Here is a 16,236-nt window from a genome sequence, read left to right as displayed (position 1 = left end):
TCTAAATCTTTGTTCAATAACGTCAGGAGAGTTCCGTTTGGCAGGAATCTTTGTAATTCTTTTTAATGTGTAAGAACAGCTTTCTTTCAGGTGCTTATCCACACCAGATTTAGAAATACTAAGGCCTCAAATCTATCGTTTAGGGCATCAACCATTTGATCTAGCATGACTACCGGGCTGTTGTCAATAAATTCTTCCAAAAACTTTACATGCTCTTCCTTCAGCTTGCGAAGGTGCTGATTCTTTTTTGGCTGCTCTTCAATGGCATTGTCCACTTCTAAGGTCTCTTCTTTTTTTTTGGGTGCTTCTTTTGCTGCTTTAACTCAAGACTTCAAAGGTTGATGCAAGTATATCGTACCTCTCCTAGCCTTGTTGTAGCTAAAGGTAGTGAGATACTTGATTAAAATAAAAGAAACAATACAAAACATAAAGCTGATGAGTTTCTGTACAATTTCTTTATTAAGATCAAAGTCGAGAGTTTTTTTTAAATAAAACCAAGGACGCTCTAGACCTGGACCCGGACGACGGTGGAGTCTCCCCGAGGAGAATGGGTGATGACCATCCTAGTCCTTCCTGTGAGCACACGATAAAAAAGAAGAAGGGCACAAATAAAGAGGAGTACGGCTATAGATCCAACTACAGTCACGGGTATAAAGTAAGGTTCCATGGCAAAGACGAGAGAGGACTAAAATGTAAGAATTTAGGCTGATCTATAAAACAAAAGCGAACTGTTTGTTTGTTAGATATAATAATTATAAACAATAAGGCATAGTACCAATTATACAATTACTGGCTTAATAAGAAAAGTGAATGCTAATAGCTAAAGAGAAAACGAGGGAAAAGAGAGTGTTCTCAGAATATTTATACTGTGATACCATTTGGTGATCCATGGTCGTAGTGACTGTTCAGAATTATGTGAATACTTTAATTACAGCTCAAGACACATTGTTACAAACAGCGTCTTTTTATACCAGACTGACTATTAAAGAGCCGATAGAAAACATGATCGACAACAATTGAATATGTTGCTGTCAAGCTGATTATCATCATCCTTAAAGTATAGATATTGTGTAATGTAATACGATAAGATTAAGTATTATAATAAATATGACAGGTAGTAAGCATACACACTAGGATAGCCCTGTCCCTTTCTTTCTCTAAGCAACTGCCTATTAACTTTCTTGGCTATTTTCTTTTACACTTGTTAGATTGTGATTCTTGAACTTGGTTTGATGTATCCGAAACTAAACACTTCATACATTTGAAATTTATTCATTAAGACGTAGGCGTTGCTAGATTAACTCATTAAGAAAAAAAAAAAGACTTTTAGCAGAAAACTCATTACAGCTTGGTCGAACCTATTTCTTTTCTAATTTGGTCGAATTTAAAGTGAAAAATGAGTGAACCGGTGCACTCAAGACAGTTTGCGTGTATACGTTCAATTTCTTTTCGCAGATTGGTTCAGTGTATACTATCATGATGCAACTGATTTTCAATACTCTGTAACCTGTAATGATCTAACAGATGTCCTTTTAAGATGAGCGTGTCTCTTTCATGAATTGGAGGTGTCATGTACTCAGTGAGATAGTTCGAAGTTGATTAAGATGAGAAAGACAAAGGACAGGAACAAACAAGTATTTGCGAGAATTCATTTATTCCTGAGAATTGAGATAATCAAAAATACAATAAAAAGAAAGCTTTATTTATACTTTTTGATGCAGGTTAAATCAACATCACACACGGTTCTAGGTTTTTTCATAGAATAATTACCTTGAGAATCTTTCTTCCTAGCAACAAGTAAAGGACTATTGTAAGCAGCATATGATGGGGCTTTTTCAATGATATATTCGGTTAACCGCACATCGATCTGTTGTTGGACAACTTCACGATATATTTCCGGTAAAAGGTATTGACGATGATAAGCAACCGTTCCAGGCCGAGCTTGAGATGTATAACAGAACTAGGCAAGTTACAGCTAGTATCCTTCATATTAATATCTGAATTAGTCTTGAGTAACCTGTTGATCATCTCCAGAATAGGCTTGCGTTCGTTAATGGTACTATATGGATCATCATTTGGTTTGACACTGTCAGGATTAATAGAATCAGATTTCTAGGGTCAGTATGATCAAAATGAGGACTGACAAGACCTGTAATACCTATGTCCAACCTGGATAGAATATCAAGACCAAAACAAATGGGTACATTTTCATGAGAAAAGAAAGGGAAGATATCGAATGTGTGTTTAATATTGATTTATTATAGAAAACATAGAGGATATTTTGGCCTATTCTATCAAACTTGGAATCTGTATGAGCAAGCTGAATGGTACCAATGGACTTGGCAAAAGAAAGAGCAGACCCAAAATATTTAAAAAATGTAGGCGTGACCAAAGAACATGTTGAACCTGTATCAAGTAAGGCATATGTCTTGATATTTTCTATAATTGCCGGTATGACAAGAGAGTTAGAATTCTGTTTCAGTTTTTGGGAGAATCGAATATCAAACTTACATTTCTGTGCATTGGCAGCTATCATGAACGATTCCTCGTCTGAGTCTATCTCCATGTTTTGTATCTGTTGAACCGTCGAAGATTCTTGGTCATCACCTTGTGCATGTCTTGAAGAGGACGAAGGAGAAGAAGAGGCAGCATCATTGGTGTCAGCATATTGCTTCCATGGGGATGAACTACCAGCAGAGGACGCAGACAACGCACGAACAACGACATCGCCAGACGATGAGCCAGACCGGGCAGCAATGCTGCACCAATGGCTGGGAGACCAACCAGGAGAACCACAACGATGGCACTTGTTCTTGACCTTGGGCTCTTCACCCTTCTTCCTTGCTTGGCATTCTTTGGTATTGTGCGTGGTCACCCTATAGGAGGAGCAGAACTTTCTGGGCTTGACTTTTTGACTACTAGTGAAGCCAACAGACGAGGAAGGGATAAACGTGAACTTCTTCAAGCTTGTCGAGGGGACGGTAATAGAAGAAGACGAACGTTTGGAATCTGTGGTAGAAGCATGCGGACCGCGTTCTTAGCTGTAGATGTTTCTTGCCGTGGAGCAAACAAAGTCCACATTATTCTTGTCGTTGGCAGAGGCAGAAGTAAAAATAATGTTTATCGTGCGTACTAGGCCAAAAGGAAGAACATGGAAGAGGTAAGAGATCAGCGCATGGGAGTCACGAACGCCAGACCAGATGCGCAGGGCATGGAAGCGACCGAAACACTGCTCAATGGTTTCTTTATGTTCCTTGAAACGCAAAGAGTGAAATTCATCGTTTGCCTTGATCTTGTGATCTTGAACAGTTAGGCCATAATTCTGAATAAGAGCCGACTTAAATTTATCCCATTTACTGTCATAGAATTGAACAGGTATAGTTGAAATGAACCAAACTAAAAAAAAAAAAAGGTTAACACTACATGCACCAGAAAATAGGCTAAATAATGCAGATAGGAATTTATTATAATTACACGTGATTGATCGAACTAACAACATAAAATCAGAATAAAGAAATAACAGTATTTCTTTTTGAAAAGAACACAAAACGAGTTGGTGAAAAGCTTCGTTGGGTGACATTATATGTAATGTGTAAAGGCAGCGTCCGTAGGTTTAGTCTAACTTCTGGTGCATGTAATGTTTCTCTTTGAAGAAAGTGGGATATGTTATTGTTGGTTATGGAAGAAAGTCGCCAGGATATGTCAAAAACAGAGTCATCAATATCCAAAATATGACTATATTATTTAAAAAAGGTTTTTCATAGACAAGTGCTTTGCCTCTCTTTCATCCGAAGCATCAAGTGATATCTACACAAGAGATTTAAAACACGACAAAGATCTATTGGATGATGTAAACGACATTCAGGGAAACACACAAGATATACATTTTCTTTATGCTTACAAGTATAAATATTGATGGCTATATCACTTCTTTTAGATGTGATCAATCTTGTTGCTTCATCAAAAGAACAAAAATGTTTAGTTGTAATAGACTTTGCAGGCCTGAGCACAAATCTTAATAATGAACAATTTATAAAGTAAAACAAAAATGAATATTCACATTATGCTTTGCTTGAAAGATATGAGGACAAAGCCTTATTATCATTTTATATGTAACCCTGAGAGCATCCATCACCTCGCCAACATTTTGATTTTCGGGCTTAACACGTCAAATTTAACCTGTCAAACTTTTCTGATACAAAGGGAAATTATTTTATGCAGGAATAAAATAAACACTCTAGCGCTCCGATCCGATTTACCCATTTTTTCCTTTTTAAAACATGTTGGAGTCTCTTGTAGCCAACATATTAAACAGGTTCTTAAAGAATTATGTCTCCAACTTAAACTATGACCAACTCAAGATTGGCATGTGGAAAGGTAAAATAAAGGGTCAAGTGATAATGAGTACTGATATTATGCAATACATACACAGGTGAAGTTAATCTGTCCGACTTGAAATTACGTAAAGATGCTCTCGACAAACTTGACTTGCCAATCAGCGTGTCAGAAGGTGAAAGAAAGAAGCTTCTCTTTACGATATGGTTAATACTCAACATTCTTATAGGTTACCTCGGTGAGCTCAAGTTGGTCATTCCTTGGTCAAACTTACGAAGTGAACCAGTCAAGGTGATCATTGATCATGTCTATCTATTGGCTGAACCTAAAAATGAAGCAACAGTAAAGCATATTTGATGATGTATACTCTCTTTTTTATTTATCATGAATTATAGTTGACGGTAGAAGAAGAAGAGGAACGTCTGTTAAACCTGAAACGTCAAAGACTCGCCACAGCCGAATTACTCGATACTCCCGATCAGCAACATAAGACCGAGGAAAGTCCGAACGATGGATTCTTGGCACAGTTAACGACCAAGGTGGTTAATAATTTACAGTTTACAATCAAGAATATTCATATTCGATATGAAGACAAGATATCCGACCCAGGACATCCGTTTGCCGTTGGTGTCACCCTCAAGGAACTCAGTGGTCTTTCGACAGATGACGATTGGCAGCCGAAATTTATCAGTGATCCAACTAGTTCGATCAATAAGGTTGGATATAAACTCATCATTGTGTGTGCGTCATTACTTACACTATCCTTTTAGCTTGTCACGCTTGAATCTCTATCGGTCTATTGGAATACGGATACAAAGTCTTTGGCCGGTATGCATCATGAAGAAGCCGCCGAAGTGTTTACGGAATTGGTAAGGATACAACATGAGAGTTTATATGTGTAGTATTCATTGTTTATTGACTCAGATTCCAACCTCGACTGGTTCACACAAGGGCCACCAATACTTGTTAAAGCCTGTATCAGGTACAGGTAAGGTCAGGCTTAACAAAAAGTTTGGGGGCCATATACCCAAGACAGATGTTACCCTTCTCTTTGACGAAATCGCTTTTGGACTTGACGATCATCAATATAGAGACTGCATCCTCGTACTCGATCTCTTCCACAGCAATCTTAAAAAACAAAAGTACCTTAAATTTCACCCAGGCAAGGGCAAGTCTCCCAAGACGCATCCTCGAGAATATTTTCAGTTTGCTGCTAATGCTATACTACACGAAATCCATGAAAGACATTACAAGTGGAGCTGGGATCATTTCAGGACGCGTCGTGATCAGCGTTTGAAGTATATTGAATGCTACATGGCTACCAAATTAAACGAAGCAACCAGTGAACAAACTCAAGCTCTTGAACAACTCGAACGTGATTTGTCATTTGAGGATATCCGATTCTATAGAAGTATTGCCAAGGGAAAGCTTCGTAAAGAAAAGGCTAAAATAGGTAAGCAATCACGCTTTCCTCCTGTTTATTATTGTTGACTCATGCTTGATCCTAGATCGCGAAAATCAAAAGAAAAAGGAAGGAAATGCCAGAAGTAGCTGGTGGGGGTGGATCACAGGCTCCTCCCAGTCGAGCTCAGGTGACGAACATGCGAATGATAGTGACGAAACGGAATCCATTCACATGACAGAGGAGCAAAAGAAGGAACTGTACGAAGCGATCGAATACGATGAGGAAAAGGCCAAAATCACCTCTGCTATGAATATCCCAAAAGATGTATTGTGTATATAACTGTATAAAAATGTTTAATAACTTTCTTTATATTAGACCATCAGGCTTTCTTTAAAAACAAATTTGGGCCGTGGCTCATTTACGTTGAAGCAAGATGTCAAAAAGAAGACCGAGCGAGAGTTACTTTCTCTCGTTTTCAACAGTGTATCCTCTGATGTGACCCAATACCTTGAATCCATCAAAGTAGCAGCTTCATTAGGCGATCTTCAACTATTTGACGGCAGTAAGGACACTATATACCCTCAGCTTATAGGTGTCAAAAAGAAGGGCTTCTCGACGTAAGACCATGTTGAGTATCTATCATGTTTCATTAATCCACTTTTTTGCCATAGCTCTTCATTGCTTGACACTGTGTATAACTTAAATGACCTGGAACGGCGAAGATCCACTTCTATCACAAGTGAACAAATAACCAAGGCAGAGGAACCCTTCTTTGCTGTCGTTTTTGAAAACAAGCCCCTTCAAAAGCAAGCAGACAATGCATTTTCCCTCAAAATGAGGCATTTAGAGATCATTTACAGTCCAATCCTGATTGCTGGCATCATGGAGTTCTTCAAGCCTCCGAGCTCAAAAATGGAAAGTGTGAACGCCTTGATTACTGTTGCGGGAGATACTTTTGAAGAACTCAAGCTTCAAACACGTGCTGGCCTGGAATTTGCATTGGAAACGCATACTACATTCGACCTTGACATTGATATGGATGCACCGATTATTTTCGTACCTGAAAGGTTAGTCTTTATTTTTAGGCTTCTCCTTTACTGACTATCCTCCTTTTTTTAAAGTTTGACGGATCCGAATTCGCCCGTTCTAGTGCTGGATGCTGGTCATATCAATATCGATAGTGAACTTGCCGATACAAAATTAGTAGAAGAATTTAAGTCAAAAAACATCCAAAACAGTAACACGGAAGACGCCAAGATGCTCGAAAGCTTAATGTATGACAAGTTCAATTTGCAGTTGACACAGACAAACATCCTCATCGGATCTAATGTTCAAGAATGTCTGTGGCAGCTTCAAAATCAAGCTCCCGGAGGCGATGTGGATTCGCGTTTCATTAACCGTATTGACATGAAGTTCCTGGTTGAACTCTGTATCTTACCTGGCAAAACAGAATTTACAAAATTCAAAGTCTCTGGACATTTGCCTCTGCTGTCAGTCAACCTATCTGATAGTAAATACAAGACATTGATGAAAATCATTGATCTTGCCATTCCCAAAACGTCGGATGATGAACCAGACACATCCGGAGTTGTGCAGCCATCTATACCCCGAGCACAGTCGTCCAATGTCATGCAGGAACATTTTAGAGGTCAACAGGGAGTCGTCTTGTCGGACACTGATAGTGAAAGGACAGCTGTTTCAAGCGCAATAGCATCGAGCATATCTGTCTCGGAAGTTGAGCAATTCAAGTTGGCCTTTTTGGTGGATAAAGTATCTGTCAAACTGCACGAAACCTTTTCAACAGACACCAATGGCAAACGAGACGAATTGCTTTGCGAGATTGTTTTGGAGAGCTTTGAATTGACCGTCCTGACGCGCCCTCTTGACCTTTTGGTAGATGTATCACTTAAAGCGCTGAACGTGGTTGACAGGTTAGATCCTCATAGTGCGTTCCCTTATCTTGTGACATCGAATATTGTCAAGCAGAGTAATACTGTTGAACGTCATGGTGACAAAGACTTGATTAGCGTCAAGTACAGAAAGGCTTCCAAAAACCACCCTCTGTTTGTAGAAGTATACAACGAATTTGATCAAACTGTGGATGTCGTCTTGTCCACCTTTACTGTTATCGTCACACGAAACTCGCTGCTACGAATCTATAACTGGATCATGAAAACGTTCACTGGTCCATCTCAGCCAGAGAGCAGTTATAGTATTGCTGATGGCGATGTCCTTGATGACCAGCACTCACATCAAGCCGCGTCATCCGTGCTTTCTGATACGTCCAGTATACGTAAAAAGGTAGTGCAGAAAGCCTTGCAGCCACAACAAGACAAAACAGAAAAGGCAACCAATGAGTCAAGGATGAGAGTCGCTCTCCATATGGATAGTATTGATCTTATATTAAATAATAACAACATTCGCTTGGGCACACTTGAGCTCGCTTTTGGCGACCTTATCATCACAATGGAGCCAAAGACGTTGGAAGTACTAGGTAAATTTGGCAACTTTTCCTTGTCTGACGACAGAGCTGCATCGAAAACCTTTATGATCAGTGTGGTTGGAGAAGAATTGGCCAACTTTTCATACAAGACCTACGATTCAAAGGACGTTCACTTTCCGGGATACAGTCAGGAATTTAAGCTTCAGATGGGTTCCATTCAATGCATCATGAATGATTCACTAAAGACCACGTTGGACTTTTTGATGGAGTTTTTAGAAATGAAGAATGTATACGATACTGCAAGAAGCACTGCTATAGAAACTGTACAACAGTATCGTGAGGAAGGCAACAACTTTCACTTTGATGTCCTGGTGAAGAGCCCTGTTGTGATCATACCCACCGAGAATAACGATTGTGTGATTGCCCATTTAGGAGAGATTAGAGCTAAGAATGAATTTGTCGATATAGATCGTAGAGATATTATCAACATATTAGAGACTCATACTGTGCCTGTCGCGCATATCGAATGTGGGCTCTATGATATTAGTCTGAAATCCACCATAATCAGCCCCAATCAACGTGATAAAGTGACCATGTCAATCATTCAAGATTTGGATATCGCATTTGATATTGAAAATCTTGTAAAATCAGATGTCAGGAGCGGACCAGTGTCACAGATCAAGGGCTGTATTTCAGATGTCCGAATGTCACTGACCGAAAGACAATACAAGCTACTGTTGAAAGTATGGGATATTATCCAAAAGACGTTCCTTGCCTCTTCATCCAATGGTGGTGCTCATCATGAAGAAGAAGAAGATATCATCAAAAGCTCACGCTCGTCACAGGTGTCTACAGTCTCGCATCGATCCAAAGAAGTTGAAGTTCCAATGAAAGAAACTCAACAATCTCCAAATATTAGTCTTGATCTAGCAATCCAACTGAATACAGTATGTCTTGAAATCATTCGAGGAGACGAGCTGACAACGGAAAACAATGCTGGTAAATTGCTCTCACAACTCTCATTCAATGGCATTGGCATGAAAATGCAAACAATGTCGGACGAATCGATGCTAATGGAAGTCAAGATGCAATCTGTTCAGTTTGCAGATGCGAGAGAAGAGTCGAATTCAAAATTCAAGGAAATTCTGCCAGCAACCTCGCTTGAAGGCCCACAGTTTCAATTCAAATTACACTCTTACAAGGAGAATGACCTGTCCGTGATGAGCATGCATATCGCTGTGGATAGTCCCAAGGTTATCCTGTCTCTTAACTATTTGCTTTTACTCAAGGATTTCTTTATGGCTCCATTTGTTGTAGAACAGCCTACTGAGGCTCAAAAGTTTGCACAATCTCATGGAAAGGATAATGATAAAAACAAGCAAATACAACAAGCTCAGCAAATGCAAAGTCAGGCACCGGCAACGGTCATGAAATACCATGTCAATGTGGTTGACCTTGAAGTCATTTGTCTTGCGTCACCAGATAATGAAGCGTCTGAAGCTGTCGTTTTATCGTTTAATCAGCTTACAGTAGACCAACAGGATGTTCTCAAGGTTAATCTGGACGGCATAGGCATGGTTTTGTGTCGTATGGACAATCGAAAGGAGTCAACGCTGCACTTTGTCGAACAGTTTGATGTGATCCTCGAACTGAATAATGCAGCGCCAAACTCTGTGCATAATCTGATGTCTATCAAACTTTATGTAAAACCTATTATTTTGCGTCTATCATACCAAGATGCGATGTTGATCATGAATATCGTAAACAAGGTTTTAGAACTAACGGGCAGTGCAAATAAGAATGAGGCTCCCAAATTGTCGATTGTTTCTGAAGAGCTTTCTGATGTCAGACGCGATTTAGATGGAACACAAGAGCTTGATAGACCGAGTGGTATCGAACCCTATGTTGTGATGATAAAGGAGACGTTGGTAGCAGCATTTGAAGGAATCCAGATTGTCTTGATCGAAGATTTGCATGATCTGCCCTTTATCGATATTCAAATGCCTCCATTCCAAATCACTGCCTCGGATTGGACAAGAGCACTTCATGCTGAGGTTGACTTTGCCATGGCAGCCAAGAACTTCAACTTTAAGAACTCTCATTGGGAACCACTTCTGGAGCCATGGAAGTTTGGTATCAAGGCATCTCAAAGCCCAGTAGACAAGAGCACGACTGTTTCATTAAACTCTGAAGAATTGATGCATTTGAACGTGACACATGCATTTATTGAAACCACTCTAGCCATTTCTCAGACACTGTCTGAAGTTAGACCGCTCGCCCAATCGGTCCAGGACCAAGTGCGGCCTTACTTGCTTACCAACTCAACTGGGTATGATCTCCGGTTTTGGAATATGTCTGATGATGCGGACAGTAGTAATCCGCATATATTCTGCTTGAGCAATGGTGAATCTATGCCATGGATCTTCCGAGACTGGAAAAAACGCAGAGAAAATATCAATATTGGCAAAAACCTGTTTGGCGTTCAAGTGGATGAGAGTAATTGGGAGAGTATTCTACATGTTGCAGTAGACCGAGAAGGTCAGTTTGCTTACCGCCTTCGACCTGAGGACAATGGTGTTTATCATCGCTTGGTTGTCGACATTCGTTTAGAAAATCATGTCAAGAAAGTCACGTTTAGAAGCGGTCTCGTCTTGGAAAACGGCTCGTCGCAAGAGATGCAAGTGGCAATTGTGAATAAAAAGAGGCTTATCCTTTCGGGTGTCATCACATTGCAGCCTGGAGAAAGCTACCATGTGCCTATCAAGTTGTGTTACGACCAATGGATCGTAGCCAGACCTTCAGAAAAACACCGCTGGAGCAAGGAGATGATGACATGGTCTGATGTATTGTTACCTACCTTTCCTAAATTTCTGGAATGTGAATCATTGGATAATCAGTCAGTGAAGCAGTTCTTCCAGATCAAGACAGAGTGCGACAAAAAGAGCACACTTATTAGACATTACCCATTGATGAAGATTCAATTCTGTGCACCTATTGAAATCGAAAACCTCTTACCCTTTGATTTTGATCTTGTGCTATCAGAGGAAGGTAAAGGCGAGAGCACTTCCCTGTTTATTCGGCATGGCCAAAAGGCGCATATCCATAGTTTGAAGAGCGATGCTACATTAAAAGTACAGTTAGACTTGAAGTCGGACAAGTACAAGCCTAGTGAAGCTGCAATCATCAAAACTGCTCCGAATTACAACTCAGTTAGCGACAAGTTAACCATTATAGACCAAGACGATGTACCGACCAACTTGAGGATGCATGTCTCAAGAACGATTAATACAATAGACTCACTCTACATTGGTATATATGCACCTTATCTTATTATCAACAAGTTTGGCCTTCCAATCAGTCTGAGACCACGCCAGACATACCGTCAAAGCAAACAACGTGTGGAACAGATTCCTGCATATAAAGAAGGCGAGCAGATCGTACCTGCCTTATTCTCTTATGACGATATTGATTACCATAACCGTGCTCAAATATCCATTGATGGTTCTAAATGGAGCGACCCTATCAGTTTTGAAGCTGTTGGAAATAGTCAAGACGTCACTTTGTTCTCTAAAGCGGATGCTTATGCAAGACATGCTGGTATCAAAGTTGAAGAAGGAACAAACGAGTTACGATTGACCAAGATTGTTTCCATTACGCCTCGCTACATTCTAAAAAACAACATGGAAGTGAATCTCGAACTGTGCGAGTTCAGCACAGATAATGTGATAAACATCCAACCAGGACAAAAGACGGCGCTGTATCAGACTAGCAAGTCTTCAGTACGATGGCTATGTCTTCGCCTCCAAGAGCCTGACAGAAGATGGTCTTGCCCTATAAATATTCAAGATATTGGCAAAACATACGTAAAGGTGGATAGAGGAGAGAATGCTATACCGTATCTGGTCAGGGTTTCCGTCGAAATTAGAGATTCTACTATTTTTGCAACCTTTAATGAAGATGATGAATGGCCATACTATATAGTGAATGACTCTAGTGTCGATCTTGAATTCGCACAAGAAGATATTGATCCGAGTGACTATAATCTAAAGGGCAAACAAAAGGCAGCCATCACAAAGCCTCGTACCTTCCATCTGTCTCCTGGTGAGCAACTAGAATACTCTTGGGATATTCCTATTGCAAGAGAAAAGAGAATTGAGTTACGTGTAGGAGATAGACGTCGATATATCAACTTTGAGGCCGTTGGTTCACAGATACCCTTCCGTTACCTAAAGCAGCGAGATGGACCCGTTGGAAGCAATACCCTATCCATTGATATCAAAGCTCGAGACTCTGCACTTATATTACATATTACCGATTTTGATCTCTCAAAGAGTTTATACAGACCTAAGTCCTCAGCCACTTCTACTCTTGCATCCACATCTAGAGAAGGTAGTATACGTGAGGCCTTTGAAACTGTCAACATTCAACATGTGATCAATTACATATTTGAGTTGAATTTGACCGGCTTGGGTTTGTCACTCATCAATAGAGATCCTCAGGTATGTTGACCATATACATTACTTTATATCTCTGGGAGCTGATAGGCTTAAAAACAATAGGAAATAGCATATGCTACCATCAAAGGCATTGATTTCAAGTACACTGATTCAAATATGTATCAATCATTAAGGTTAAGCATTGACTGGCTGCAGGTGCGAGTAGTATGAAAACCTTAAGTGCTCCTTACTTACCGGTTTTTTAGGTTGACAATCAACTGTACGGGTCAACTTACCCTATCTTGTGTTATCCATCTACCTTACCAAAAGTAGCAACCGAACTAGATATACATCCTACACTTCATATTGCTCTAGATAAAGTCAAGGACGACCAACATGGTGTATATTACTTTAAGCTCTTCTCCTTCCTTCTTCAGGAGATGACATTTGAAATGGACGAAAGCTTCTTATATGTCCTATTAGACTTTGCACAGTTTGACAACGCCCCTGCTGCTCCTGAACACAGGTAAGAGATAGTGGCAATATTATGTAGAATGTGTCATGTGTTGATGCATGTGATATAGGGAAGACTTGTTTGTTATGGAAATTGCAGAGCCTACTGTCGAGAAAACATATGCCCTTTATTACTTTGAAGAGTTTTATATTCAACCTATGCGGCTGAACATCTCGTTTGTTAGAACCGAAAAAATGAATAACAGCAAGGATCCTCAGTATGTGATTAAAGGACTTTTTAAAACTGCTTTATTTACCTATTTCTTAGGGACTCATCCAGGGACACACCTATAAGCTATGTGTTTAACGTGTTTACAATGACTTTAGGAAACATCAACGATGCTCCTATAAAGCTTAATGCCCTCATGGTAGAAAACCTCCGTGCAAGTTCTGAAGACCTAACTTCACGTATCATCCTGCATTATCGTGAACAAATCATTTATCAGGTTCATCGCATCCTTGGTAGCATTGATATCTTTGGCAACCCCGTAGGTCTCTTCAATACCCTTAGTTCTGGATTTGGGGAATTGTTCTATGAGCCCTATCAAGGTTTTGTCATGAGTGATCGTCCGCAAGATTTAGGCATTGGTATTGCTAGAGTACGTCCCGTAATCTGTAAAAAAGGGATCATTCTAACCCTCCTTGCTTTCGCTTTTTTTTTACTTTAGGGAGTGGGTGGATTCATGAAGAAGAGCATATTTGGTGTAACGGACAGCATGTCGAGATTCACAGGAAGCTTAGGAAAAGGTTTATCAGCTGCAACTATGGATAAAAAGTTCCAAGAGAAGAGACGTATGAACATGACTCGTAATAAGCCTACACATGCAATCTACGGTATCACTCAGGGTGTGGGGTACTTTGGTACCAGCATAGCTAGCGGTGTTGCAGGATTAGTTGTGAGTTATTTTGATGTTTGGTTGCCGTTTATATATACTGATCATCACTTTAGAAACGTCCAATTGAGGGAGCTGAAGAGAATGGTGTGCTGGGGTTTGCTGAGGGCGTTGGTAGAGGCCTCGTAGGGTATGTATTGTTAATAGATGGAATCATTATCTAATTAAGGTTTAGGGTCGTTACAAAACCTATTGTGGGTATTTTTGATATGGCTAGTAATATAACAGCAGGTATACGAGAAACGACGACTGTCTTTGAAGGAACAGAAATCAATAGAGAACGATTACCTCGATTCATTGGAAGAGACGGCATTTTAACCGTAAGTGTCTTGAACTCTAGAATTACCTGTATTAATCTCTTCGTAGTCATTTTCACAAAGAGAAGCTCTAGGTCAAATGTGGCTTAAAGAAATGGAAAGCGGCAAGTTCTTTAACGATGATTACATTGCTCACACAGTCATGAAAAGTGATCAAATGGTTGTTATTTTGTCCTATCAAAACATTATTGTTATGACCTCTGATAACCTAAAGATGGAATCTAGTATTCCATTAGATCTTATTGAAACAGCCGAGGCAAAATCCGATGGTGTTTATCTGCAGGTAAAGAATGCACCTCGAGTATTGACGATTGAACAAGAGACGAGCAAAGAGTGGTTTGCCAAAGAAATTCGAGAGACGTTAGAGCAAAGAAAAGAAGAGCAAGAACGACAATGATTATATTTTACACAAAATGATATACTTTTTATTGCCATATAGTGAGCAAATAAAAATCTACGTTTTTCTTAGACAGAAGCCAAGATAGGAGGTTCAACAAACTCCTTGGCAGCCTTAGCACCAGTGTCATCAGCAGCAGCGGCAGCACCACCGTGAAGGGCCAAGAGAGCAGAGACGTCAAATTTGGGAGCCTTGAGGATCTTGACCTTACGAATGTAGGTGTTTTGAAGAGGGTAGATACCTTGGCAAGCCTTTTCAATACGGACAGCAATAGCGTCTTGAGAAGCGTGAGAGGCAGAGCTGGTGATCTTGGCAACCAATTCCTTAAGATCGCAAGCAGAGGCTTCTTCAGTCATGATTTCAAACATCTTTTTACGGATTTGACGGATTTGAGAAGCTTGAGCATAGGTGGTCTTTTTGATCTGGTTACGGCGACGAGCAGTGAAAGAGATGGCAAAAAGACGAACCAAGTAACCATCAGTGGTCTTGATGTCAACAAAGGCTTCAATGAGTGATTGCCACTTCTTGACCATGGAACGGAGTTTATCAGTGGTCATGTCCATACCGTAAAAGTTGGTAAGACAGTTCTTGCCTTGGATTTCATCAACCTTGAGCTTGATCTTGCGGAAGGCACGGCCTTCGTCCTTGGACAAATCACCAAGGGAGACTTCGACAACACGACCGTTGAGAGAGTCGTTGGCGTTACGGAGACCTTGAGTACGGTTGACCAAGGTTTTACCGACTTGACGAACTTCGAACATGGAAGGAGCCTTGATGTCATACCAGTCCTTACGGGTGAAGGGGTCAACGCTAATGAATGAGTGTCAATAAGATTGTACAAAATCAACGAAATTGCGCAAAAAGATTGGGTGGAGAATGATCATGATTCCTCTCTTTCTGTCTCATTGTTGCGTGTATACTCCACTTAATCTGTCCTCATTCTCCTCTCCCTTTATTCTTTAAGCTGATTTCGTTTTCATGGAAGCATTACTTACACCTTCTTCTTCAGACCTTTCTTTCCTTTTGAAAGACGCCTATAATCATCACATTAGGATCTGTTGCAAAAAAAAAAAGTGTGTATATTCGAGCTTACTTGTTCTTGCCGACAGCTAGATGTAGAAAATAGGATGGTTAATATTGGAGATGGATGGATTGATAGGTAACCTTCACTTACCCATATTATCGATTAAGAAGGAGGGGGATTTGTGGTTTGGGTTTGGTGTTCATAATCTGTCTCTCTCTCTCTACATAGCCCTCACTTTGACTCTCCCGCCCTCTTTCTCTCTCTCTCACTCCCCGCACACACACGATCTGTCAGAGGTGAGCGGTCTACTGCTGAGAATTAAATATGACTCGGGTCAAAGGGTTAAAATGTATAAATCAATCGGACCAACAGCGGGTCGAACCGGAGCCCACGGCCGGATTCTGTTTTGGTATGAACTTGAGAGATGTATGGAGATGATTTAACCTTCTCTTTTATTATCGTATAATATGGTA

At 40.2% G+C, this 16,236-nt stretch overlaps 3 protein-coding genes across 3 annotated transcripts; 1 reads left to right on the top strand and 2 right to left on the bottom strand.

The window, feature by feature from the left end:
• Nucleotides 1-456: 456 nt before the first annotated feature.
• Nucleotides 457-809, bottom strand: RHIMIDRAFT_92898 (uncharacterized protein). Its single transcript, XM_023615887.1, has 2 exons — nucleotides 791-809; nucleotides 457-685 (listed from the first exon to the last, which is right to left on the bottom strand). The coding sequence occupies exon 2, from the start codon at nucleotides 665-667 to the stop codon at nucleotides 506-508; it is 162 nt and encodes a 53-aa protein (XP_023469475.1). The 5' UTR covers nucleotides 668-685; nucleotides 791-809; the 3' UTR covers nucleotides 457-505.
• Nucleotides 810-4,137: 3,328 nt separating this feature from the next.
• RHIMIDRAFT_212753 (uncharacterized protein) lies at nucleotides 4,138-14,946 on the top strand. Its single transcript, XM_023607226.1, has 18 exons — nucleotides 4,138-4,377; nucleotides 4,433-4,510; nucleotides 4,565-4,677; nucleotides 4,731-5,051; nucleotides 5,106-5,204; nucleotides 5,260-5,788; nucleotides 5,844-6,064; nucleotides 6,116-6,357; nucleotides 6,412-6,807; nucleotides 6,862-12,682; nucleotides 12,743-12,835; nucleotides 12,886-13,145; nucleotides 13,204-13,350; nucleotides 13,401-13,731; nucleotides 13,801-14,028; nucleotides 14,082-14,155; nucleotides 14,201-14,345; nucleotides 14,392-14,946. The coding sequence occupies exons 1-18, from the start codon at nucleotides 4,281-4,283 to the stop codon at nucleotides 14,737-14,739; spliced, it is 9,543 nt and encodes a 3,180-aa protein (XP_023469474.1). The 5' UTR covers nucleotides 4,138-4,280; the 3' UTR covers nucleotides 14,740-14,946.
• On the bottom strand, nucleotides 14,774-15,691 carry RHIMIDRAFT_92865 (ribosomal protein S3Ae). Its single transcript, XM_023615886.1, has one exon. It carries the CDS (start codon nucleotides 15,498-15,500, stop codon nucleotides 14,808-14,810), a length of 693 nt encoding a protein of 230 aa, XP_023469473.1. The 5' UTR covers nucleotides 15,501-15,691; the 3' UTR covers nucleotides 14,774-14,807.
• Nucleotides 15,692-16,236: the final 545 nt, after the last annotated feature.

Source organism: Rhizopus microsporus (genome assembly GCF_002708625.1).
Source record: "Rhizopus microsporus ATCC 52813 unplaced genomic scaffold scaffold_3, whole genome shotgun sequence".
In the NCBI taxonomy this organism is placed as follows: Eukaryota; Fungi; Mucoromycota; class Mucoromycetes; order Mucorales; family Rhizopodaceae; genus Rhizopus; species Rhizopus microsporus.
This window is presented reverse-complemented; position numbering and strand designations above follow the sequence as displayed.